Here is a 27,529-nt window from a genome sequence, read left to right as displayed (position 1 = left end):
ATGACCCATTGCAGGAAGGAATTGAGAGCCCTCCCAACCCTCCCAACCTCAGGTCTCAAGCCCGTTGTGGCAGAGCAGGCATGGCTGTGACTTTCTGCATGGCAACCCTACCTTCTTTCTCCAAGAAGAGCACCCCTTGAGGGAACGCTTCTCCATGTGATATGTCAGGGCCATGGTTCAGGCACTCTGCCTCTCAGTAGCCCCCCTGAATACACAGACAAGCCTGGCAAAGACGGCGCCCTCCAGCCTGAACAAGTGGGCCAGTGGGCACATGACCTAATCAGGGTCAATCAGAGTCCATCCTCGTGATCTATGTGTGGACCAGAGACCGAGGTGACGGGCTGGGATGAGGTAAGCCTGGAGCTGTCTGTGGCCACGGCCTCCTCTTCCCACTCCATTCCCCCAACGTGGGAGAAGCTATTTCAGAACTGGAAAGAATGAGGCCGACACACAGAGGGAGAGTGTCCTGACCCATCCTCTTTGTTCTTAGACTCTCATTTTTGAGGCCAGTTTGACCTCTTGGACTTCCCAGTTTTACAAGTCAATAAATGAATTCCTTAAGGTAGGTTTAACTTGAATTTGTCTCAGTTTTAACCAAGAAAGTCTTGACTAATAAAACAGGAGACTTCAAGTCCAAGGTGTATCTGTGGATGTCTGCTCACTATGACAGGTGGCAGGTGCTAGACACCCTCTCGCCCCAGGCTAGAGGCTGGTTGAGAAGTGGAGATGCAAATACCTCTACTGCTACCCTGCCTGGCTTGGGACATGGAGAAGGCAGTGAAGGCCTTGCAGCAGGTTGTAAGTTCTTTAATATAACATTTACCGGGTACCTACCAGGAGTCAGGTACTGTGCCAGGCCCCGGGGCCAGAGTGGTAAACAGGCTAGATTCATCCCCCATGGAGCCCCGTGGCTAAGTTTGCCTTGAATTTTACATTGTACAGCTCTATCATTAACTAGCTGTTTGACTTTGGGCAAAATGTTTAGCCTCTCTGAGCTTCTCACAACCTATAAAATACATCCTGGGCCTGAGTCAGGGTTCATGAAATAATGTGGAGTCTGGCTTGGTAAATACTAGCTGTCATCATAACTTCTTTTGTCCTTGTCATCCCCATCCCTGAGGCTCACCCTCCACTGGAGTGCACACAGAGAAAGTTCAGCAACAGTATGGGACCTGAGGAATGACCTAAGATTGGAATTCAAAAGATACTACTGGACCTCTGTGGCCTGAGCTGGGAGGGACACTACAGTAGGTTGGGGTGGTGTTAGGAGGAAGGCTGCCGGGGAGAGCTGGTGTGGGAGAAGGAATAGGGATGGGATGGCAAGGGGAGAGACTGCAGAGGAAGATCATGGGCCAGATGGGTGAGTCCCTGGCCTGTGGCTCCACAGGCTGGGGACATGGTTGAATGAATGTGTGTTAAAAGGCCACTGTTCTCACTAGTATGGCAATACGTAAATCAATGGATGTGTAACTGATGTAATTCTGCAATCTGTATATGGGGTAAAAATGGGAGCTCATAACCCACTTGAATCAAAATGTGAAATATGATATATCAAGAACTATGTAATGTTTTGAACAGCCAACAATAAAAAATTAAAAAAAAAAAAAAGGCCACTGTTCTGATACAAGTGAGTAGGGATGAAACTTGTGCCAGGGTTGCCCCTGAGGTGGGCTTAGAGTGGATGGGGTAGTTATGAGAAATATCCAGACTGGATAGTGGCAAGGAGCCCAAGAGGCTGGGAGAACAGGGCTGTCCCTCACCAGGACAGGGCAGAGAGGGTCTTGGCTAGGTTATCATCTGAGGGCCATGGGCCGGGGAACGTTACAAGTTGTGAAGGACTTGTGAAGGACTTGATTGGGGGCCAAGACTGAACTCCTCAGAGCTCACAGCAGAGCGTGCTGAATGTGCAAGTGAGAGTACACAGCTCGCCTTTTGTCCCCAGCTACAGGACAAGCCTGGGTCTCTCCAGACTCTGGGTTTGGGAGTATTGGAAGTCTGGTGGAAAACAGGCGACAATAAATACAGGATTAGATTCTGTGACGGGCATGACTGAAAGCAAATCCCAATAAATAGGTGTCTGAATGGCATGCTCCGCTTGGGGGTGCTGGGAGCAAGAAGGCTCTTTGTGGGATTTGGTGCACTGGGGTTAGAGTGGAGGGTACTGCATGAGGACAGGGAGCATTGGTAGAGAAGAAAGGTGCCTTTCCAGTCAAGGGAAAGGACAGCCCAGCAGGAAGGCACCCTCTGCTCTGCAGCTGGATCTGCCACTGCAGAGAGAAGCTCAGGAGCACTCTGAGGTCCTGACCGTGTAGTCTTGGAGGAGAGAGGATGTCTGGTGGGAGAGTCTGCCATCTCCAAAGAGGCTATCCCAGGGGATCCAAGCCCCCAGTCCTCCCGCCCTGGCCCCGTGGAGATGACCTCCTGCACTCAGGTGCCCGCAAAGCAGCATCCACAGGCAAGCAGCTGGCAGCGCTGGGGCCTGCTCTCCCCCAGCCCCGCTCCGGGCAACCCAGCCTCCCATAATTGCCTTCTAAAAATATTCTTCCCTCCACCCCCACCTCTTGATTTCAAAATATTTAGTTTTCAGGGTATTTAAAATGAGAGTTGGCGGCTCTTCCAGCCCCAGATAACAAAGCTAAACATTTATGCTTCGACTGCATTTCTCTGAATCGGCTGAGATCTGGGGTTTGATATGGCCGCGGCAGAAGGGAGGGGAATCGAGTGCAGGATGGAGCATGTGTGGGCCTCCTGAAGGCTGGGGGGCAACTGATCCACCCTGCCAGAGCCCTCAGGGACCCTGCCCTTCCTCAAGGGGCCACCTACCGCTGTTGACGTAGAGCCGGCCCCGGACGGTGTCCTTCCCCAGGATGTTCTCAGCCTCGCAAACATACTCCCCAGCGTCCTCAACCTTCACCTTGTTGAACTGTAGTCGTGAGTTCTTTCTGGTTAGGGAGGGGGAAAAGAGGGGGAGAGGCGTGAGCTGGGGGGAGGCGGCGACGATGCTCCCCAGCAGTCGCCCGACAGTCACCTCTCCCCACAGACCCACAGTGGCCTTGCAGGTTGGCTGGAAAGTAGATACCCTCAGGCTGGCTGTTCCTGGGGTCCAGAAGGAATGCTGAAGCCCTGGAACTGGAGGCAGACTGGGGCCCTCAGGACAAACCAGGCTGGGGCTAATGGCTACACACATGTTCTAAATCTATGAATTCTCACGTCTATTTTCCCAAGGCTGGGCCTTTTTTTGTAACATTTTTTCTGGGGGCAGAGAGCCAGGCCCCTTAGGAAGTCACATGGCTACATCTTCATTCTCAGCAGCTTTAACCTTCCTTAGAAATGGCTGCTTGTCACGCTGGATACGTAGGACCCATTCCCAGAGCAATGGTTTAAATGTGTTCCCAAAGCTCATTAATCCCCAAAGTGATGGTGTGGGGAGGTGGGCCTAATGAGGGGTTAATGTCACAAGTGCTCCATCATGAGTGGCTTAAAGTTGATTTCGTGGGAATGGGTTTGTCATAAAAGCAAGTTCAGTCCCCTCATCCTCTCTCACCATGTGACGCCTTCTGTCGTGTTATGGTGAAGCATGAAGGCCATTACCAGATGTAACTTCTGAATCTTTGACTCCTCTAGAACTGTGAGCAAATAACACTTCTATTGCTCATAAATTACCCAGTCTATGGCCCTCCGTTATAGCAGTGGAAAGTGGATTCAAGACACCCAGGTATCTGGGAGAGCCACAATTCTGAGAGGATCAGTTGACAACTGTGCCCAGATCCCAGTGGTTTTCTCCTGCCTGCCAATCAGCCCTGCCACTAAGAGGCACTCTGTGACCTCTCCAAGGAGCATTTGTTTCATTTATTAATTCATTTGACAAATGCTTACTGAGTGCCTTTGTGTGCCAGGAACTTGTACTTCAAGCAACAAAAAGATCTTGGACTTGATCCCAGGGCTGAACTGGGTGTCTCTTCCTATAGATGGGAAAGCTAAATCCTAGAGGGCTTCCTGACTTGCCCAAGGTCACCCAGCAAGGTAAAGGCAGAGGTGCTGTAGCTAGTGGAGACATGCGGTATCTTGGGCATCTGAAGCTGGGGCAAGGCCCCTTCTTCATCCAGTCCCTGCATGCCCCGCCCCTGGTGCTGTGACGGCAGTGTACCTAGCCCTGGGTCCCCTCTTTCTGGAGTTCTGGTCAAACCTCTCCTTCCTTCTCAGAGCTTCCCTGCACCTATCCCAGCATGCCTAGGCTCTGCAAGTGTCTGTTCCCAGTTCCCCTCCTTCCCTCTGCCCCAGTATTCTCAGGGGCCAGTGAGAGCTCTGAAAAAAGAACAGGACCCCAACCTGGACCCCAGGGGGAAGCGAGAAATAGCATGGAAATGTCTTTACATGATGTCGTCTCCTCTTCTTTTTAGTGATTAGTTAAAAAACAAAGCAAAACAAACGAATAAACAAAAAACACAGATTCCCAGAATATTTGTAGTGGGTTGGAGGGGAAGTGGCTCATGGGACAGGGTGTAGTAGAGCTGTCACTGCCCTGAACCCCAGGGGCCAAAACAGAGCCAGGACACTGTTGGGGTAAGGAGGGCAAGGGCAGGTGAACAGAGAGGCTTGCCCATAGAGATGCAAACTGGCCCACAGTCCCTACCTAGGCCTATGCTTTTAGGGACCTCTTTCCTGGACTTGCTTTTCTTCTGAAGGTAGACCTCTTCCCAGATGTCCTCACCCCAAGACTCCCAAACGAAGGTGCTGCAAAGCTGTCTTGTCAACAGAGCCTATTGCTGTGATGATGTCCTCACTAGTGTGGTGACAGCTGCTGGACTATACCCTACCCTTCCTGGCTCGAGCAGGTCTTTGTCTCCTTGGCCTGGTGCCTGCCCACAACCCTCTTCTGTCAATTAAAGTTTGTTCCCTTCATTAAGTAGAGCCCTGGAGGCCCCTCTGACTGAGAAGGCTTCTCCTTCCCTGCTCTAGCCTAATTAGACACCACAGAGCCCAGCTTCCCTGGGACGAGGCTGCTCTCACTTCGAGGCACTGGACAAGGAGGGCAGGGATCACCTGAGGGGACTAAGAGCCAGACCCTCTTTGTCACTCACAGTCACATTCAAGGGAGTTTCCCTTGCATGACATCTTACGTAGCAGGACAAGACCGAGTGAAGCTCAGGGCTTTGAGGGGAGAAAGCTGGAACTTGAAGGAAGGGTTCCGGGAGAGCCCTGCCCCTTAGAGGAATGAAAAAGCGGTGACAACTCTCCAGGTTTGCCAGCTGCAGGCATCTTGGTTTACTGGGGTCATATGGCTCTCAGGGAGGTGGGCTCCAGAGACACAGAGACTCTGGGTGGGGTGAGAAGGAGGGCTCAGTGGGTCTCCCAGGCCTGGCAGTTGCTGGGACCACTATACTCTGTCCTCGCTGCGAGCTCCAGCTGCCGTCGTCCCTAAGGACTCACAGCTCTTCTGGCTTTCCGGGCAGCAGGATGCTATCTGTTCCTGGTGCCCCATCACCGTGCTGACCCAGGTCTGCCCCGAGAAGGGTGCCCATCCCCACCCTCCCCAGCTGGTTCTCTGCTGGCAGGAATGGGATCTGGGCGGCTGCACATTTTCCTCAGCGCCTCCCCCCGCCAGCCCGAGGGGCCTGTTCTAGCCTGCCCCTCATAAATAAGGGAACACGCGGTTCTCCAGGGGAGGGCCCTGCGCCCAGGGCTTGAGGGGGCAGTTTTTTCCTGGCACAGGAAGGCTGGGTCAGATACTGCAGCATGGTGGCACAGAGACAGATAGTACCAATGGGGAGGAGGTCTCTGCAGGCCAACAGAGACACCAAGACAGAGCACAGCCTGGGCAGGTGGAGCGTATGCGAGGAAGGCTGTGGAGGCTGCTGCAGGGCAGGCAGGGAGGACAGAGAAGGGCTTTCCAGAAAGAAGCCTCCTGTCCCTGGCCGCTATGCTAGGTAAGATGTGTATAGTAGGGGGGTGGGTAGCGTGCAGAAGTGGCAGCAGCAATATCAGAATCCTCCTGAGGAGCCCTTGGTAACAGGAAATCAGAAATTCCCAATTAAGGTGCACTTTTTCACCACTTGCGACTCACTTCTGGGATCCTAGAGGCAGGGCAGGTGACTCAAGGATGGTTCAGAATAGCACAAAGGATAAGGCTCTGACAGGTAGGGGCTCGGGGCACACTTCAGACTCTGGGGCCTACTATACGCAGGGGAAGACCTCACCAGGCTGGACTGGGTCACCCATTTGTCAGATGAAACTGAGGCTTACCCAGGAAGCATCAGGTTCAGAGGATGAGCAACCCAAAGTCCTCCTGCCCAACACAGTGGGTCCCCCACCCAGGAGGTGAGGCCCAACAGGATTTTCATCAATTCAGCACTGAAGTTAGATCTGCCCAGGTCCACAGGGGAGAATGGGTGAAGGGGGGCTAGTCTTTGAGTGTCTCTCACGTTAGCAGTGACAGATCCCTCCACAATGCAATGAAGCCATATCTAAGGCACTGTTGGAAGAGACAAGAGTTGGAGGGCTTGGGCACATGTCCCTGAGACATGACATTTAAACTGGACCTTGGAGAACTTTGCCAGGGACAGAAGGGACAAGCATAGGGAACAGACCAGTGTCATGAAAGTAAAGACCAGGGGTCAGGAGAGCAGTGGGTCAGGAAACAGGGGAATAGTGATGTGCAGACAGAAAGCTCTGAAGAGCCTTAAGGCTGTACCCAGCATGTTGCAGGTTCTCCTGATCCGGGAAGTAACAAATGAGCAATCACAGGTGTCCCTGTTAAAGATCATCCTCTGTAGGCACTCACGGGGGTCTGTGGACCTCCAAAACTGGGTGTTTAAGGCCCATTTTTTTTCATGAAGAAAGGAAGGAGATTTTACCCAGGTCTACACTGGAAGCTGGACTAGAGACACCTGTAGGCAGGGGCCACGGTTGTTTCATTCACCAGTGTATCCCGAGCCTCTAGCAGGATGCCTGGCACATAGCGGATAAGATGTGCACATGGCACACAGCAGTGATTTCACAGCAGGCCTGCAGCCCGGAGGGTGGAGAGTGGCCGAAAAGCAGCTGGAGGCAGAGAAGCCAGGAAAGAAATGCACAGGCAGGGAAGAGGGCGCCCCCGGCCCCCCGCCCCATATCTGGACTTCCTGCAGGGATGGCAAAGGGGGCAGCTGATGGGCAGCAGGCAGACTGGGTGCGCACAGCTGAGAGGGAGCACAGGAAGCAGAGGCTGGGCTGGAGAGGCCAGGGTAGCGAGGCTGGCTTGGGGTATTTGGAATTGAAACACCTGCAGGTGACTGGGGGGGGGTGTCTAATGCTGAGCTGGTGGCCTGGGTCTGGAACTCTTGAGGAAAAAGCCATCAAGCCTGGAGATGGAGGCTTGGGGCCTCTCTCTCCAGAGGGAGAGCGGGAGGAGTGAAGCCCAACATACAGGAAAGCCAGCATCATGGCATCTCAGTGGTCAGACTCCCAGGAGGAACAGAGGGAGCCCACAGGGTGAAGGGAGCAGATGGCCCGCGTCAGGGCTGCCGGGAGGCCTGGAGGCCTGGGGTTAGGCAGCCCAGAGGTCAGTGGGGTCTCTCAAGGGCCTCAGCCATGGAGAGGCTGGGGACAGAAGTCAGACTCCCGCAGGGTGGCGACTGCACTTGGTGGTGGAGGGAAGAAGAGAGATGGGGAAACAGCTGAAGGAGGATGAGGAGACAGCACCCCAGCAGGAAAGCCTTCAGAAGAGAAGTGACAGTAATGAGTTTGCAGGGAGGGACAGAAAGGCTGAAGTTACCAGAGACAGGAGGCAGCTGGCGGGGGCCAAAGCGAGTGTGCAAGGGAGCCCGGGGCCAGCATGGGGTGAGGGGCTGGGGATGGGCAGTGGGGGGTGAGCTTGGGAGTAATGTGGGAGGTGAGGATGAGCACTCTCTTGACTTCTGCTCTCAGTGAAGTAGGGGAGAGGCCATTTTCTAGACAGAGAGGATGGGAGGGAGACAGGGTCCTACCAGCCCCAGCTTCAAGAAGTCTGTTCATTCTCCTCTCTAGCTTGGAGTCACTCTTGGCAGTGGGAAGAGGGTGGGGTGACCTCAGGTGAGCTAGTGGGCGGCCTGAATTTCTTGACAACACTGTAGACAGGGGACACACGGGAACACCCTCCACCCCTCCCCTAGCCACCACAGTTTTCTTAGGAAGTGACATTCTGTCAGACAGAAACCTTTGATCTAAACCAAACCTCTCTTAAATTACATCAGGTGTGGCCTGAGCCCGGGCTTTCTTTCCATCACTTTCTATTGTGGGCCAGATTGCCTGGGCCACTTTCTGAGGTGACCAGTTCTATCTTTGCCTCTATTCTTGGAAGGAGAGTCAGAGAATGGGACAATCAGAGACTATCTGGTGGTCCCCTTCCCACCTCTTGCACAGGTTCCCAACACTGAGGCCCAGAGGAGGCAAGCATACCGGGCCACACAGCAAACCAGGTGTGGCCTGAGCCTGGGCTTTCCTTCCATAACTTTCTGTTGTGGGTGAAGCTGGACATTCTCTAAAATCCTTTTCATTTGCATGTGGTGGGGGTTGAGGAGAAAAATGACAGCCAGGAAGGGAGTAGTTATAAGCTCCTCTGCAGGTGGGGGCAGAGAATGCTGGGGTGCTCCTTAGCTAAGAGGGTTGACAGAGCAAGGTCAGGCGGAAAATCCGTTTAGCCTGCAGAAAGACGAGGGGGCTGCTCATTGGAATCCTGGCTCCTTTGGTGCTGAAGTCCCCTGCCTGATCAACCCAAGAAGGATGAGAAACTAAATCCCAGCCCGATACTTGGGGAGCTTCTGAGTCCATCCCCTGGAGCGCTGATTGAAGATTAAAGAAAATTCTCATACCCTAGGAGGCTCAGACTCCCCTCACACCAACCAAACCCTTTCTCCTTACCAAGCTCTCTGACAAGGGATAGCTAGCTGAGCTTAGAGACCAGCCACTCATCTTGTGTGATCTCCCACAGGCTTTCTGGAAGCAGGGCCTTTCACCCCAAATTACCAGATTTGGGGGCTTTTGGACACTGTGCTGTGTTTTTTGAGAAATTTTTGGGATAAGCAAGGACTTCTACATTCTACATTTAAAGCTGACCTCGACAATCAAATTGCCTCCAACCATCCAGAGACATTGGTTGCTTAATTCTTGTCTGTGGTGTGCAATTCACCCACTCAGCATCACCAGAAGGGCCCACCCAGACTGCAAGGAGAGGGGCTGGGGGTGGCAAGGAAGGGGAACATAGAGAGGGGCTGGGACTGGCTCCATGCTGGGCCTGGGGCATCCCTGAGCTCCGCCCTCCTTCTTAGAAGGAGGGGACAGAGGGTGGGGCTGATGTTGCTCACCTGCCATTGCCATATTTGATGCGGATGTCTCGGCTGCGGTTGAGCTCCTTGCCGTCCTTGAACCAGCGGTAGGAGGGCTGGGGGTTCCCGGCTGCTGCCTCACACTTCAGCGACTGCTTCTCGCCCACCTGTCCTGTTTGGCTCTTCATCTTCTTCAGCTTGGGCCGGGTGGCTGTGGGGTACAAGGCAAGCACGTGAGTGTGGTGGCGGTGGAGGCAGCACCGAGCATAAGCAGTTAAGGGCCTCGGGCTGGGGAGGGGAGGGTGAGCCTGGAAGTCACCCCTCCTGGCTGTCATTGCTTAGCTCAATTTGCCTGCATTTAGAGACTGCAGTGAGATCCGCTTCCTTCATACTTCGGATGGTACTAGGAGCTTTATATGAGCTTATAAAATCTTCACAATAACCCCATGAGCTTACTGAAGTGTTTAAACCCATTTGTACATGGGAAAACTGAGGTTCAGAAGGGTAAAGTCACTTCCCTAAGGACTGGGGTTCAACCCATATCATGGCCCCAGGGCTCATGATCTCTACTGTCCCTAAGCCCTAGGTCTGTCCCAGAGGACACAGACAGGCCAAGATGACAGACTTGGCTAGCGCTCCCAGGAAGTCCAGCCTAGCCGAGGAACCTGGTTTTGCTATCACAGCATGGGTCTTGGTAATCTGGTAACAATGGAGCCCAGAGGAGTCATCCCTGTCCTGGGAATGGGGTTCGCTAAGCTAAGAGCGAAAGATGAGGTTGGAAGATGCGGAGAGGGAAGTCTGGCCGAGGTAGCACTGTGGGACATCTTGTGTGGTCCACTGGGATGGGCTGTCAAATGGGTAAGGAGGAGTGGGGTGACTAGGCATGGACTGTGCTGGTGGGCACAGGTCGACCAAGGATGCAAAGCCGTGAGCGTCAAGCTGAGAGGCTTTTCCCATTATCCTTTTTTTCCTTTAAATATATATTTTAGTTGTAGTTGGACATACTATCTTTATTTTATTTTTTTATGTGGTACTGAGAATCGAACCCAGTGCCTCACACGTGCTAGGCAAGTGCTCTACCACAGAGCCACCAATCCCCATTATTCTTAAACACATTCTGTTTCCACATGCCCAATGCTTTGCCTCCTAGCTCCTCTCCCTACTGCCTTAAAAATAAAACTGGGAAAAAAGGTGCCCTGCTCTGAGGTAGGTGAGGGCAAGCCAGCCAGCACTCCCTGCAGAGATACATAACAAATTCTATCAGTGTCGCCCTTTATAGGACACGCAGCACTTCCGTGCATACTCTTATTTGGTCCCTGAGCTCTGTGAGACAAGTGTCATACTGACATTGATGGTAAAGAGGAGACTCAGAGGTTCAGAAACTTGACCCAAAGCCACATAGCTAGGAAGTCACAGAGTTGGGACCAAAGCCTCAGTGTCTGAATCTGTGATGTGCCGGGCTGGGAGCAGGCTAGTGTCGACTTTTGCAGCCTCATCTCTCTTTGAGGATTGGAGACCCTGGTTCAAATTTTTTCAATAGCAGAAGGGAGGGACTTCGAGGGCCAGGAAGTGTCTGGTGACTGACTGGCCCTGTCTAGGTCATTGGTCCTTTTCTTGGTAGCTCAGAGCTCTGACAATGGGCCAGTGTTGGCTCTGGAGAAAGGCAGGCAGAGAGGGCTGGTGAGAGGTAGGAGGCACCTCCTTGAACTTAACCCTGAGCTGTTGCTTGTCAGTAAGAAGTCAATGGGCATGAGGTGCCAGGGACAGAGGGAACTTCAAAAGAAAACATTTAAAAATATGTTCCTTAGGGCTGGGGACATAGTTCAGTGGTACAGCCTAGAGCGCTTGCCTAGGATGTGTGAGGACCTGGGTTCAACACCCAGTACCACAAAAAAGAATGGCTTAAGCAATGATTCTTGTGAAATAATTTTGTTCATTTTAGAAAATTAAAAAATAGTCGGGTAAAAAGAAGTAAACAAAATCATCCATTATCCCAGTACTCAGAATGAAAACACACACACACACACACACACACACACACACACACACAATTTTAAACAAAATGGAATCAGGGCCAATAACACGTTTCTCTCATTTAAGAAAACAATGTAATCCTTTCACCTTGCTGTTAAATACTAATAATAACATTTACCAAACTGAATTCTATGAGACATAAGTATCTGAGGAGTTGAAAATAGACATTACTTGAGAAAAAATGTTCTGTGAGGAACATGGGATGAACTTGGCTAATGAAGTGTCTTTATTGACTTCAGTGAGATTATCTAAGTAAGGAACTTGAAACTTTTTTCTTGGATCCCTTAACAGCATTTCAAGGAAATAAAATTATGTGGAACAAGTTCTGTAACATAACTTCTATGTGCATATATTTATAGATATAATATATATTTTAATAGATAATATATTCACAATTCAAAGTTTAAGAACTGTAAAAGAGTATCTAAAACTGAGTCATACCCCACCCCTCTAGGTTCAGAGCAGATATTCAGTTGCCCTTCCAGGAGGCAACTAATTTTACCAGTTCCTTTGATATCCTTTCAGAGATCTCCTAAGCATATATGAAAAAAATAAAACCCTGGAACTCACACGCATATTTCCACCAAATCATTTTTCATCCTTGCATAATATTCCTGTGTGGATGTATCAAAATGTATGCAACTGAATCCTGTTGTGAGGCAGTCAACATGTCCCCACCTCCCATCACCAATATCCCCAGAGGAACATCCTTGTGGTTTCATCTCCTTGCTCGACCAACGGACACAGCTGTAAGAGTGGACCCACACTGCCTGTGTTCCAATCCAGGTGTTGCTACTCATTAGTTTTGTGTCCTTAGGTCATTGACTTAATACTTCTACACCTCAGTTTCCTCATCTATAAAATACAGGTAATAAATAATAGCTCCTACCTCATGGGATGATGGCTGTGAGGAGTAGAAGACAATGCACACACAGCCTGGCATGCCCAGAGCATTCAGTAAAGGTCAGCTGTTGTTATTATTATTATCCACAATTCTTTCCTAAGGCCATCTTCCTAAAAGTGGCTGCATCTAAGGGTATATAGTCTTTTCAGCTTCATGAACTGCCAAATTGCCCTCTGGAAATGCTGCTCCACTCTGCACTCCCCCAGTGAATGACGGGGCCTGTTTTTCCACAGCCTCACCACCAGGAGGTATTATCATATCTTTCATCTCTGCCAATTAGCTAAGCAAAAGATAACGTCTCTTTGTTGTTGTAATTTGCATTTATTTGATTACTGATGAGGCTGAACATTTTTCATAAGTGTATTGGTCCATTGTATTGCTTCTTCTGGAATTGCCTGTTCATGTCTGCAGTCTGTTTTCCTATTGAGTGCTCATCTTTTTATTGATTTCTAAGAGCTCTTTAGAAATATTAAGGCTATTAACCTTTTGGCTACAATATTCCAACTCCCCCCTCAGTCACCTGCTTCTCACATTTTAAAATGCTAGCTTTTGTTTTGTTTTGTTTTGTTTGTTTTTTATCTTTCTTTTATTTTTTTCATCCAGACATTTTATGAGCGATGAATTTTATGAGCGATGAATCTACCAATCTGTTGGATTTTCAGACACTTCATTTTTCTAGGTGAGATTGGAGTCCTGCCTCAGCACCCTTCCCTTCCCTGCACCCTGCCCTCTTGCATCTACTACAGAGTTCCCAGACACGCCTTATCTCAGTGCTTAAACCCAGATGCTGATGTGAATCACATGGGAGCTTCAAAACTTCAGTGGATGCCCGGGGCATATCCAGAGCATTCTGAAGCAGAACCCGTGACGATAGTCAGGCGGGTGATTTTAACAGGCTCCCGGGTATCTTTCTCATAGAAAAGTGCACATGTTGTAAGCGTACAGCTCAACAACTGGCGACAGACAACACATCTGGGCAGCTGGCTTTGCTCCAAATTCTGGTTTTTACCTGGTAATCTAAATTCGTGGTCTAGGATGACCTCTAGCTAACCCCCTGCTCCTTTTTGTGAACTGGGGCACAGAGAGCTCTTCACAGGTTCGAAAGTGTGTTGACCTTTCTTGCAATTCTGACAGCAGGGAATCCCCTGTCCCAACCACCATGGGCCACCTCACTTCCAGCCAGATAGGGGAGGGGGAGGGTGACACCTGGTGGGAGAAGCAGTGCTCACTCTGCCACCTCATTTCCTGACTGAGTTCTGGTGCAAGACTGTGCACTGAGCCAGTGGCCACTGCTTAGTGGTTGTGGTGATGGGCTGGGGGTGTATCACACAGAGATGAGCAGCGGCATGATCCTCATGCAGAGGGCCGGAGGAATTGGGGGCTCCAAAGTCATTCTCTGACCCCATGGAAAACACAGGATTACATTTCAGATCATAAGGAGCCCACCCGACCTAGTGAGGACCCTGTGTGACTCAACAGTGACTTCTTGATAGTTCACTCGCTTCTATCTGGGTGTTCCTGGAGGGTTGGGGATGATTACTCCATATATATCTAGATCATTTCTGTCTGGAACAAAGCACAGGACCTAGCACACAGTAGGCACTCAGTAAGTACATATGGTATATTTACTCAAGAGTGTAAGTGCCTGCCCACTAGGGGCACCTGATTTGGCTCCATTCATTCATTTAATACTTTTTAATCAACCGACCCCATGCCAGGCACTCTTCTGGTGCTGGGTATATAGTACTGAACAAGACAGGTATGTGTCCTGCTCCTGGGGAGCCTGACTTTGCATGAAGGCCATAGACACTCAGCAAGTCACCAACAGCAAGCGAGAAGCCATAATCAGCTGGATAAAGGCTCCAAGGTAGGAATGAGCTTGGTGAGTTCAGGGGTCTAACAGAGGCCTATGTGACTGGAGGAGGGTGAAAGGTGAGGGTGGAATGAGGGGAGTGTGGAGAGGTACACGGGACCCAAGTTCCATGGGATTGTGAAAGGCAGGATGAGAAGTCTGGATTTGCTTTTTTTTAAAAAAAAACTTTTTACATGCTTACCAGAAAAAATTTAAATTACACATGCAGATTACATTTTATTTCTATTGGACAGCACTGATCAAAGGATGACAAAAATAATCATACATTTAAATCATGCCGTATTCTTTTGTTTATTTTTTTTTTTTGAATCATGCCATGTTCTTTGCAAAAAGTTTTCTTTTATAGCTCTTAAAGGTTCCTCAGAAGAACCACCTGAAAGCTAAGGCAGGTAAACCTTGTAGAATTTTTTTTTCAGCCAATTTCCTTGGGGAGGCAATGACAGTGGCTAAGAGGGCAGAACAGAGAACACAAACCAGATGGCCCTTGGAACAATGCCCAGGGGACCTCCACACCCTTACTCCTGGGCCCAGTGCCCTGTCAGACATTTGCAGCAAGGACTGGAGTGACCTCAGTGGCCCTGGATTTGTTCTGTAGGTGTGATGGGAAGGCATTAGCAGCTTACAAATTGAGGAATGACCTGATCTTACTGTCTGCACTTTAAGCTCTTTCTTAATCTGAGCCACCATCACCTCTCCCCCTGTGGCTTCCAGCCATTGGATCAAGTACCAACCCTTGGGGTCATCTGGGACAAGGCTCAGACGCTAGTCACACAGCAGACCTTGGGCACCTGGTTTAGCTCCAGTCCCCAGCCTGGGTACCTTCTCTCATCTAGGCCTGGGATTACCAAGTCTTTCTTACAGCCCAGGGCCCAGAACGCCATGTTAGTGTGTGGGCATCCTAACAGGTCCCAAGAGTGTCTTGGGGCCAGAGCTGAACTAAGCAGAACAGGCTTCCTGAGATAGATAGGATCTGTCAGGACAATAGCTGAATCAAGAGTGGGCAGGCACGTAACCTCGTGAATAAATATACCATGTGTATTTACTGAGTGCCTACTATGTGCTAGCTCCCGTGCTTTGTCCCAGACAGAAATGATCCAGCCATATATAGAGTAAGCATCCCCAATCCTCCAGGAATTAAGCTTGTCTCCCTCTGTCATTGTTTCTTTACATAACAAATACACTTTCATTGTAGAAAAATTACACAATACAAGTAAGGACAAAGAAAAACACATTTAAATCAATTAAAGTACCACCAGAGAGAAAACCACTGTTCATATTTTCAAATATCTCCTGCAAGACATTTCTAACATGCTTTAGATTCACTTTCTCCCCCACCCAGTGGACACATTACAAGAGTATTTTTCCAGGCCTAGAAATAAATGTAGCTCTAAATTATTTTGATGGCTGCCTAATATTCCATTGTTCAGATGAATTTGGTAAGTTGTCTTCAGTGTTTTGCTACTATGAACAATACTGCAATAAACTTCTCCATCAATTCAGCTTTGTGGCCAAAGGGAGGAACAGCAGAGCTGGGGGCCCAGGCACATTTCCCTATGCAGAGAGGAGACTCTGAAAGGTCCAGAACACAGGAGAGTGGACAGATGAGGTTTGTAGATAAAAGCAAGAGGAAGCTCTGTGTGCATAAGAAGCGGGAGGGAAATTCTCAATACCCTCCCCCTGGCTGTCTCTGACACCTGATTTCCTGAGGTGGAGGGGCAGGTGGCAAACTGATGGCTCAGGCAGGCCTATGGGAGGTCCTCCTCAGACCAAGGCCTCGTACTCCTTGGGTTGGGAAGCCCAGATGTTACTTTGTTCTGCTCTCACCCTCCTGGAGCCGTGTTAACTAAGCAGCAGAACCAGGGTTCTCTGGAGTGCGAACATGGGGGTACAGGGATCACTTCTGGCAGCTTTAGTAGAACAAGAAGAAGGTCTCCACAAACAGATTTCCCTCGGTGACAGGTTCCATAAAACCTGAGGACACATTCCCTGTTGCCTCAGCTTGGGCCACAAGGTATCTGGTGGCTTCTGCTTTCTGTCCCCTGGTGCCAAACCAGGGCATCTGGTCTGTCTCCGCCTGACAGGCAATCCCCAGAAAGCACCTCATTAAAGTAGCAACACAGAACAACAACCAGCGCTGATCCCCACATCCCAGCCCCCAGGCCAGGAGGTGCCGCTGTGCCAGCGGCCTGACCTCATTCCTCTCCAGTGGGCGGTGAGTGCGGAGACTGCAGAGATCTGAGAGCAAGACAGACGCCCAGGACGAGGCCGGGCAACCTGGCCCGGGAAGACCTGGCCCTGTCTCCCTCCCAGCCACCAGGGCCAGGGGCAGCGGGCTCTTAAAAGGGTTAATGATCCTCACCTCATGACTAAGACTGAGCAGTCCCCTTTGCAGGGCAACACCTGGAGACAATTCGGCCAGCCTGCCCGGCATCAAAGTCTCACACTGTCCTGGGCCAGCGGGCTGCAGCCCAGCCCCCTCCCCAATCCTCTCTCACCTACAAAGTGACTGCAACCTATTGGAGGTTAATTACAGACTCCAAGTTCAAATGAGAAAGAAAGAAAGGAAAAAAAAAAAATTAAAAACACAGCTGGTTTAAGTGGGCACAGGGGAACTCATCTGTGAAGTGTGGTAAGGTATCCGCCCCACTGATGCTCCTGGGACAGGCCTCCCAGAGGGAGTGTGCACCCAGCTGGGCTTTTGGCTTTCTCTGGGCCACAGATCCTTGGCCAATGAGTCCCAGCCTGGTGCCTGGGATTGCTTTGTCTTTTTATATCCATCCAACAAATATCCACACCCAAAAGGCTCTGTGATGTGCCAGGTGCCCATCAGGCACCAGGGATATGGCACCAAACAGGACAATACGGCCCCTGCCCTCAGTTTTGGGCTTCTACTGAGGCCGAGAAGGGAGAGAGGCTCAAAGAGAGTCACTTTCCCTGCATCAGTGAAAGCCACTGGTGCCTGGTACTTCAGTAGCAAGTAGAGAACAGGAGCCAGGACTGGTAGGGATGAGGACTAAAGGCAGACACTGTATCAGGAGAACATGGAGAGGAGGATGAGGAGGGGGGAGGATGAGGAGACAAACTTAGTAGCACCAAGACCAACAGAAATATTCCTGCCTTAAAGCCTTGCCTGCCCAGTCAGAAGCACCACCCAATGACACCCAACTTTACCACGGGAAAGCAAGAAAGGCACCGGCCCTAAAGCCAAAGCCATGACCACTGCCAGCCCCTCTGCCAGAATTTTGAGAGAAGCACTGGTCTTCTTGGGCTCTGCCAAAGTCAGGGGCAGAGATGCCAAGCCCCTGATGTCTGAGCCATAGGTACACAAGCAGTGGAGATTCGGGAGTGAGGGGTGGCACCCATGTCTGCATAGGCTCCCAGAGCAGAGCATCAGTTGCTGGGTAGGTTGTACAGTGACCGTGCAGATACCATAGTCTCCTGGGTTCCTACCAGTGTTGGGACACGGGCACAGACATCTAGATCTGACAGAGATGAGATGTGGAAGATGCAGCACCATTACAGAACAGCCGGGCTGCTGAGGATATGGAGATTCAGGTCTTTGTCTCAGGCTCCCGATTTTTCAGCTGTCTGCTCTTAAGTAGGCATTTTAGCCTCTCAGCCTCAATGGACTCATCTACAAACCACACTTTGCCTGTTTAAGAGAGGAAGGTCTCCAAGGAGAGATGGAAGCTTCTGACTTGATCATGGGCAGAATTGGGGATGAAGCAGAGATGGAGGGCCACTGCCATCTACCCAAACCCTCTTACAATCCCTGCTGGGGAAAGCTGGGCTCTGGGCCAAAGTCTTGGGCCCTGGAGAATCCAGTGTGTAGATGTCTGAAGTAGGTGGGCTAGGCCAATCCTTGCTCAGGGAACCCACAGAAGGCTGAGGAGGGGATCCCAGAGCTTCTGTCCTCTTTGGAATAGACTTGCACTTCCTGTCTCCTCAGCCAGGCTGGAGATAGTTGTTTCTGAAGCTCGGGGTCTTGGGGAATGTAGTGGGAAGGGGACAAGACTGGCACCTCAACTGGAGTGTGTGGGAAGCCACCGGATGGTCTTGGGCCTCTTTTTGGAGGGTCTACTGAGCTCTTTAGTAAGGAAAAGCAGCACATTTGTATTAAAACAAACAAACACATAATGTAGTAGAATGTCAAGTTCATGTGGATTTTTAAGATAAAATAAAAATAGAACACTTCTAAGCATCATTGGGCCTCAGGGAAAGGCTTTAGCAGGTCTGGTGTAGGCAAGCAATAGTCACATGCTCACTAGGCTCTGTCCCTCCAAATCCAACTGCAAGCACAGAGAGCCCTGGCTAGGCACTGTGGCAGGGCTGGAAGTGGGATGCAGTCCTTGTGGTCCAGGCTGGCCAGGCTGAGGGGACTGGAAAGAACTCAGTCCAGAAATCTGCCTCCCTCCCTGGGTAGGAAGTCCTTAGCTCCGACATGACAGGTGGAAATCCAGTTTCTCCATCTCCTCTCCCCAAATTGCTCTTCCTCCTGGTGCCCTCTTTCAGTCACCTTGGCATTATGACGATCCCATTTCTCTCTTGACTTTCCTTAGAGGTCAAGTTCATTCTACTTCCACCAAGCCTCTTGCCCTCAACACCCTCCACCATCTGCCAGGCCCTGGTTCAGGTCACACCGTTCCCACCCCAGGACCACTGTGCCAGCAGGGAATATTGGGCAGATTTACCTCTATGCCTTCTGCCATTCAGGAACTTTCCTTGGTTCCCTGATGTCTATAGAAGAAATGCTGCTACTTTCCTTTGTGGTAGCCAGGCAACTCAGGGGACACTGCTGGGCCAGTCAGTGGGTTCCCTTTTCAAACACCCCTCTCTATTTTCCCCTATCACTTTTTTCAGAATCTTATATTCCAGGTAGACCAAATGTGCATATTGTGACCTTCCTCCATGTTCCATGTTCAGGTGTCCATCAAATGTCATTCCCCACGCAGGAAGCAGAATCCAGAGGGTCAGCCTTATAGGCTCAGAGTCAGACAGGCCTTGGTGAGCATTCTGGCTCTGCCCAGAGTCTTGTATAACTAGGCAAGTTACTTAACCTCTCGGAGCCTTTAGTTCCTTGACTGTGAAACAGGGACAATCCTACCCACCTTCTAAGATTGTGGGGAGAATTAAATGGACGCAACTCATGTCAAGAACTTAGCACAGTGCCTGGAACAGAGAGATAGCTTAATAACTGGAAGCTTTTATTAATCTAAATCCCTTAAGATCTCCTCAGATGCTACCGCCTTCTCTAATCCACCCAGCCAGAAGCAGTTTCTGTCCCACATAGACTCCCTGTGCCTTTCACCAGCTCTTCCTGGGGCTTCTTACCTCAGAGAAAACTGGGTTCTTTTCCTTCTAAACTGTGGGGAACTTGGGGAGGGGATGTGATGGGGGTATCACTGTGTTGCTGATGTCTGGACAGAGTAGGTGCTCACTGATCACAGGCTAAACAAATGAATTAGTGACGTAAGGCTGGGCTGTGACTGAAGGGCACCTAAAGCAGTCTGAATCCAGACTGCTGCAAACACTCAGGGGAGGGTGGGGCCCCTGACAGCTAATCTCAGAGCCCTTTTCCCACCCAACACTCTTCCCCAGCTCGTCACTCAGCCCCAACAGGCTTGTGTCCCGGAATAGCAGAGCAGATGACAGAAATCGGGGACCTCACAGAAAGACTATTCTTGCTCAGTCTACCACTGCCCACTACTCAGGGGCCCCAGACCAGGCAGGAAGCCCAGCCAGAGAAGCTTCTTTCCAAGAAACTGTGGATCTTCAGAGGAGAAGGGGCTATCTAGCTCTCCACATGTGGAGTTGAAGTAGCTTGAGACTGTCTTCATTTATTCCTGCTCTGGTATGGATTGAGAACACAGAACATTTGAGTGCTGAGGGTCCTGTGCATGTGGCCTCGGCCCTAGTGGAGAGCCTCACTAGCAGGGCAATGCTGTCACCGGGGGATGGGCCTATGACAGTAGTGTGGGGTGCTGCTCAGCACAGAGGACACACTGACCCTTCCTCCTTATCCCAGGGGCCAAGGAGGGCTGTAGGGGGAGCAAATCCTATGCTGGGACTGAGGGATGAGTGGGGGTCGGCCCAGAGAAGGCAGAGTGTACACCAGGCAAAAGGAAGAACAGCTTCCTAGGGATAAGGTGGGAAGGAGACTGCAGTGCCTTCAAGGGACCAGGAGAAATTCCACCCACCTCATTGTAAGGTGCAAGAGCCGAGGGGGCAGTGACTAGGGAGGAAGGGTGCCTTGTGGGGCTGCCTCTCTCCCTGGGTGGGAAGTCATTAGGTCCGACAAGACAGGTGGAAATCCAGTTTCTCCATCTCTGCCAAGCCCTTTGTTACATTTATATGTGGACTTCCCTCTCTGAGCCTCAGTTTCCCCATCTATACAGTGAGGGAAGTGAACTATCAGCTCAGATGGAGTCTTGTCTGATACCAGAAGCCACAGACCCCTGGCCAGGCCCAAAGCTCCAGAGTTCTTTGCAAAGTGTTTCTGGGTGGGGAGTGAAACAGACACAGTCTGTGGTCACCTACCCATTTACCACCAGTCCATGTCCTGAGTGGTCAGTGGGATGACTAAAGGGCTTTGGATGGAGCCCTCCCCTGGCCTGTCTTTCCACACCCTGGGGGGTGGCCAAGGATGCCTAAAGGGCAGCTCTGACAAGGCTGCCCTCCACTCAGAACCCTTCCTCTCTGCAGGTTCAGAGAAGGTCAACTCACTAGCCTGACATTCAGAAGATCCATGTGGCTCCGGTGGTCTCTCCCTCCTATACACGATGTTGGGCAGCACAGTCTCAGGAATGCACTTTATTTCTCACCCCCCACTGGGTTCCCAGCCTGCACACTCTGCTCAAATGGTCGCTTCAGTTTGAGGACCCAGACCTTCTCCCTGGTCTTTTCTCATTCCACCAAGTTTGTCTCAGCCCCATCTTTTCCTGAAGCCTCCTCAGACTGCTTGGGTTGGAAGTACTCTCTCCTTCCATCCTGAGTCACTCCTGATGGTTAGAACTGCAACCAGAATGGGACCCATGTCTATCTTGTTCCACAAGGTGGCAGCCCCTGGGGGCATCGTGCTCGAGCACTATGTGGGATGATCTGTAGAGGGGGTTACCACCTCAGTCAGTGGTGCTCTTTCTCTCTCTTTGCTTCATCCTTCATTGCTGGGGATTGAACCCAGGGGTGCTCAACCACTGAGCTACATCCCCAGCTTTTTAAATTTTATTTTGAGACAGGGTCTTTCTAGGTTGCCACAGCTAGCCTTGAACTTTCAATCCTCCTGTCTCCTGGGTAGCTGGGATTACAGGGATGTGTCACTGTGCCCAGCCTAAATCAGTGATTCTCAAATTGCAGCAAGTGTCATTGTCAACTCAGGGATTTTCTAAAACAATTACTGCCCCCACCCCCCCCAATTTCTGATTTAGTATTGCAGGGCTAGAGCTCAAGACATTGTATTTCAAGCCTATTTTCACTTTGTGCTTTAAATCAGGTTTCCACTAAGTTAAACATTCATCTTTTGTACAATGGACTCCATAGGACCAGACAACTACCCAATTTAGTGTTAGATCTGGCTGCACTCTCGAGCTCCGGGCTAGGTTTCTGGATGGGCCATTTGATCATTGTAACTTCCATCTTCCTAGGAACTCCTGCCTGTTGGTGCAGCCTCAGGGCCCCAGGGCTGCCCTCCTGTGTCAGCATCCACAATTCCTGTTCATACCTGATCCCCATAGTCATCTTGCCAGATTCTGGTGAGGGCAGGAACCCAATCTGCTCATTTCTGTATCCCTTTGTATCTCACATTCGCAACTGAAGAACCCAAGAAGTAAATACCTGACTGGTTGGTCTGATGGGGAGGGCCTACTCCAATAAGTGGATCCATGGGGATCCTCTGCCTCTTGCTGATATGTCATGAGGGGTATAGAATGTGCAAGAGCCTGGAGTCAGGTGACATGCTTGGCTGAGGCAGGGCAGGGGGCAGACTTCATTTCAAGATCTCATTCTGTCACTAATTCATGGTTGATTGCAAGCAAGTCATGAACTTCTCCTGCCTCAATTTTCCTGTCTGTAAAGTGGAGGTGGTTAAAAAAAATACCTAAACCTTTTGAATCTGGCATGCAGGAAAGCTTTCAGTAACTCCCATGTGCATTGGGCATGGACTTGATCCCACTTCCTGCAAGGCCTGTTCTCTCCTTGGTGAATTCCTGTCGCCATCCAGTATCAGCTCAGATGTCACTCCTCTGTGAAGTTCTATTTCCTCCCAGGAGAACAAATCCCTCTCCTCACCACACGCTGCACATTTATCACTGGCCTTAAACTCAGTTCTAGTCATAGGGAGTTGTGTAAGGATCTTTATCTCTGAGCTTCCTGAGGGTGGGGACTGTGGGTTATTCCATAGTAGAAGCTGAATGAATACTTGCAGAATTGAATACACAAAGGTGAGTAAAAGTGCAGTTTGTGTAGCTACCATGTGGCTGGAGTTCGTGAAGCCTTGAGGAATAGAAGGTTCTCGAAGAATAGAGTTCGCAAAGCCTGGAGGAATGCTGGGAAAGTAGGCTGCCACTGCCTCCCACTAAATAATGAAAGGTATACCACCCGCTCAGACATGGAGGGAAAACACTAGGAGAACGGAGTTCAAATGGGGCCCAGGTCTCAAGCTTCGGAAGACTTTGCCAGAGTTAAAAAATGAAAAGCCCCTCTTCCCTATATCAACTCTCCCTCAGGTCAGCCTGGTGGCCAGATAGCAGAGGGGCAATAAGGAGTGGGCAGGCCTGTGTCACCATCTCTGAAGCCAACTCTGAGGCCAGGGCAAGGGCCTGCTAACTCTGGGCCAGCACTTCTTCCTCCATATGCTCCCCACTCTGCCACTGCCCTCAAGATCAAGCTCCTGGTGCCTAGAGCAGAGTGCAGTAACAGGCATCATCTTGGAGTCCAAGGATCTCTGCTTCCCATGAGGCTTCTCTTACTTCCTTCAGCAGCTCACAGAGCCACACAGGTCAGAGGTCCTTGGGTGGAGCTCACCTGAAGCCCACAGTCCAATTTTACTTCTATTCTGGACCTATTGGCCACCCCATTCTCTCATCCCAGGTGACTCACTGTCCTACCCCAGGTCCACTGCTATGCTGATATGGAAAGACTAGAGCTCTCTGTCCCCTCTTCACCCATACCTAATGCCTGGGACCTGAGCAGAGGACTGATGAGTCCTGGTCTGTAAACTGCTTTGAGCTTTTAGGATGAAAGACCACAGGAAGTACAGAGTCACTCCCTGCTTGTTGTTATTGTTCCTCGTGAATCCCTGAGGTGCCAGAGAGCCAGAGCAGAGGTGCAGTCTGTACCCCAGAGTAGCAGGAGACCTGATCCAGGTGCCAGGCTCAGCAAGGTCAGCCAGGGGCCAAGGCCAGTGGGTGAGTCTGCCAACCTCCAGATGCGGCTCAGACACGTGCATATGAGCACATCCCACCTCTGGTCTAGCCCTGGGCAGCCTAAGGATGGGAGTTTGTTCTAGGAGTCTGGGCATTAGTTTTAGCACAGGCAGGAGATGGGAAAGATGGGAAAGAAGATCTTGTGAGGATTTCTTTGTGTCTAGGGAATTCAAATGACACATGTCCAGACCATCATCAGCTAATGATGCTCACCCACTTTCCCACTCAGGACACTCTGGTGAAGACCAAGGCCTGCCCATGTCCTCCTGTAGGCAGATAAAAGATTCCCAGTTAATAGGAGAGTTCTGGCAGAGGGGACATTTCCATCAAACCCCGACTGGTCTTTCAAGGGACACATAGAATCTGATCCCAAACCTCTCTTTTAAACAACACAGCTTGGGGTTATCATTTTCTTTGGGGCTAGATCTTCCTGCCTCCCAATATGACAGTTTTCCTGTACTGGGGGTTCTCAGGGACACAGGGCCTGAAGACTGAGACTCTGATCTCACCATGTGCAAGGTAAGAGTTGAGAGCAGAGAACATTTCCAGAGATCCTGAGAGAGTAAGGCCAGTGTCCCAGGTCACACTGAGGCAAGGTAGGGGTGGATCCCAGCTGCCTGGTCCAGCTGTGCCATTTCACCACACCATTAAAGGATTTATAACCAAACTCCCCAACCCCTGGCAATCCTATGCCCCTGAGATAAAGGGAAATAGGGAATTGTGGGGGGCAGTCCCTGGTAGGGATATCAGGCGTCAGCCCCACGAACTCTCCATGAGTCATGATGTATGAAGACTCACACCTGCACCTCTGCCCCACCCAGCCCTCCCGTGCTGAGGCAGGGGAGAAGCCCATTTCCCTACAATTCCTGTGTGAGTGGGTGGGGTTACCCCTCCTGCTATTTGCAAAGGAGGAGCTGAGGTACCTCTGGGTGTGTGGTCAAGGACCAGGGGGAGCCAATTAATTAATGTCTCCTCTCTCCCACTTTCCAGATACTCTCCCCACGTCTCAGCTGAAGATTTTGGCAGATAACTTGCTTATATTTTCATGTCTTTACCTCCCAATCTTTCAAACAAATGTGGCTTAGTCCTGGCTAAGACCCCCTCTGCTGCTGTCCAGTGCCCATGTTCCCCCCAGCTGGGGCACTCTGAGATGTAATGAGGCTGGCGTGGAACAAGCGGGAGAGGAAAGTTCTCTAACCCTGTAGGCCACTGTCATCTTAATCACCCATCTTACTGGGTTTGAATCAGACCCTTTTAGTTACATAAGACTGTTGGTTCTCATTGCCATAGTACTTTCTCCTGACATCTTGTTTTGGAACATGACCCTCCTCTACTCTTTCCTCATTCTAAAATATTTTAAGTCCCCTAAATTCCTCTAGCCCAGGCCTTGAGTCTGTTTTGTATCTGCTCATCAGCCAAGTCCCTGAAAGAAGGCATTCCAAGCCAATGGCCACAGGGAACCAGAGAACACGAGGAGGCCAGAGGGAAAAAAAGACAGCAGGAAATATTATAGTAAGACATTAGGAAGGACTTTCTCACAGGGGTTGAAGATGCTGGAACAGATAATTGAGAGGCCCATGGAATCTCCCCTTCATAATCCTTCTTCCGCTCCACTGAGTACTCTGCCCTTTGTAGCAGACATACTCATTTCCTGTGCTGGTGATTCCCACCAGCTGAAGCCCACCAAGTGGCTTGCTACCAGCTCAGTTCCTACCTCCCTGACATTGGGAGGGTATCCTTATTTAGCCAGCCTTTCAAGCTTCCAGAGATATGATGTATACAAGTGGGGGGAGCAAGGAGGGGGAACTAAGGAGGGGTGGGGGAGTGGCTATCTGAGCCAGATCCATAAATTTTTGATCTTGATAAGAAGTATCTTGCATCTGCTTGGGTTGCAGGTTAGGAGCCCATCCCACCCTTCAGAAGCCCACCTCCCACTCGAGGGCTGTGGCTCAGTGGCATTGGGCAGAGAAGAGCCCACCCTTTCCATTTCTTTAGCTGCTTTTCTTTACTGTGCTAAACATAGATAGCATTGATTCCTAGGCTTTTCCCAATAGAAAGACCAAAGCCTTGCTCTCCTCCACCCGAGCCACCCCATTATACAAAAATTCAGGATAGGGAAGAGATACCGCAAGACTGTCAACCACAATTGAAGCTTATCAACTTCCAGTCCAGTGAACTTTTGAAGCCATTTTTCGGTTACAGCTCAAGTGGGAGATAGAGATCCAGCAAGATGGGCATAGTTTTCTGGAGCATGCTAATTTGAAACCCAAAGTCTCACCTCCAGAAAATACTGTGTGACTTTAACCTCAGTAAGCCTCTGTTATCTCCTCTGTAGAATGGGGACAGAACCACCTGCTTTCAGGTTGTTATGAGGATTTAATGGAGATGAAGTATTGGAACATGTCTAGCCTGCTGACTAGTACAAAGTAGACGTTAATAAAATGCTTGCTTGCAGAAGAAAAAAGAACTGAGAGTCCAGGGTTTCCCCAACTGGGCCTCAAGGCGAGCCTGGTTCTACCGGGAAAATGTGCGTGCCCTAGGCCAGCTGCTGGGAAGCCCAAGGCCAGTGCACTCCTTCACCCTGCAGCTGCCCAGGGAGGGCACCGAAGTGGATCTCAGCCTACAGCTATGCTCACTCAGAAGGGGTCAGAATCCAAAGGTCCAAGCTAGTCACTCCTGGAGACCAGAAGGGGACAACAGCCCTATGTCTGGTCCAGTTTGGAGAGAAATGTGTGTCACAGAGCAGCGGGTGCCCTGTTCCCTTGGGTTCGCGAGTGGGGCAGGGCATCCCCTCTAAGTCTCTGGAGGTGGCGGGCACTGCTTGCTGCCCACGCTCCAATGGCCAAGCAGAACGGATGGAGGTGTGGCACAGGGGTGGGGGCAACCGGAGAGCATGCCGGGCTCTGGGTCCTCCAAAGAACGGAAGGCAGTGACAGCTCTCTGAATGCTGGCGGCCAGGCCAGGCCCCGCATCGGATCGTCCGCGATCCCTGTCCCTACCCGCGCGGCGTGCTGTCGCTTGCTCAGCGCTACTCGCCTGCGCCCGGTACCCACTAGCAACGCTCGCGCCCGCCCCTCCGTGGGGACGCGGCAGCCGGGGAGAGGCGCGCGCTGCCACCGCCTGAGTCCAGGCGCTCTGTCCCTTGCCGCCCAGCCGCGCCGCCCCGCTCGCACACAGACATGCACGTCCCGGGTGCCTGTCACCCCAGGGCTGCTCGCTCAGCCCCACACTCACCCGCGGGGCGCCGGGGGCGGGTGAGCGGGCGGCAGGTTTCTCCCAGCGAAACAAGGTTTCTGGGCGCGCCGAGGTGCCCTACCTTTCTCCCCAGGGTCGGGCTCTTGCTCCCGCTCCCCTTTCCTCCCCTCTCGGTGCTTCTTGCCACGGCCTCGGCCCCTCCTCCTGGGCTCCGACATTCTGCCCGGGGTCCCAGGCGGTGGGACGGCCTCGGCTCTCCGCTGCCGCGCTGCGCCCCCGCCGCCTGCAGCCCCAGTGCCCGAGCGCGGCGCCTTTCTTATAGGCGGTCACACCCTCCGGGGGAGGGGAGCCGCGAGCCTTAACTCTTCCTCTCCCGCACCCGCCGCCCTCGGCCCCCCCGCTGCCCACCAGCTCGGGCGGCGGGAGCCTGTGGGCAGCTGGATCTGGGCTACGGGTCCCCTCCCCAGGGCCACCGAGGTAGGCAGGATGGCACCCAAGCAGAGCGCCACTGACCTGCTCGCCAGAGAGCGGGCTTCAGCTGGGCGGGGTGGGGGGTGGGTGGGCGAGTGTGATTGGGGAGAGGGGAGTAGAGATCCCCCAGCGAGGGCCAGGCTAAGGACAGTACGGGGGTGGGGAGAGAGCAGAGAGAAGGGCCCAGGAAGGGACCAAAAAACGAAGGTCACTGGCTAACCCAGCGGGTAGGAAGCACCCTCCCCTGCCGCAGAAGGTCGCCACAGTGTTGCCAGGCAGTTGGACTAAGTCTCCTCATCCCTGAAGATCTGGTCTCAGCCCCATGAGAAACCACCATCTGGGGAATACCTTT

At 51.3% G+C, this 27,529-nt stretch overlaps 1 protein-coding gene across 3 annotated transcripts in view; it reads right to left on the bottom strand.

Annotated features, from left to right (window-relative positions):
* The window catches only part of Nrg2 (neuregulin 2), a 184,192-nt gene that overhangs the window by 29,120 nt on the left and 127,543 nt on the right, over positions 1 to 27,529 (bottom strand). For all 3 annotated transcript variants that reach the window (XM_058584286.1, XM_058584287.1, XM_046460482.2), the window contains exons 2-3: positions 9,321 to 9,492; positions 2,824 to 2,942 (exon numbers count right to left, since the gene is read on the bottom strand). In XM_058584286.1, the coding sequence (XP_058440269.1) occupies positions 2,824 to 2,942; positions 9,321 to 9,492 (291 nt within the window). The remainder of the gene's footprint in view (positions 1 to 2,823; positions 2,943 to 9,320; positions 9,493 to 27,529) is intronic.

The sequence above is a fragment of the Marmota monax genome, unplaced genomic scaffold (genome assembly GCF_021218885.2).
Source record: "Marmota monax isolate L192 unplaced genomic scaffold, Marmota_monax_Labrador192_F-V1.1 WCK01_AAM20220418_F8-fsc00006, whole genome shotgun sequence".
NCBI classification, from domain to species: Eukaryota; Metazoa; Chordata; class Mammalia; order Rodentia; family Sciuridae; genus Marmota; species Marmota monax.
This window is presented reverse-complemented; position numbering and strand designations above follow the sequence as displayed.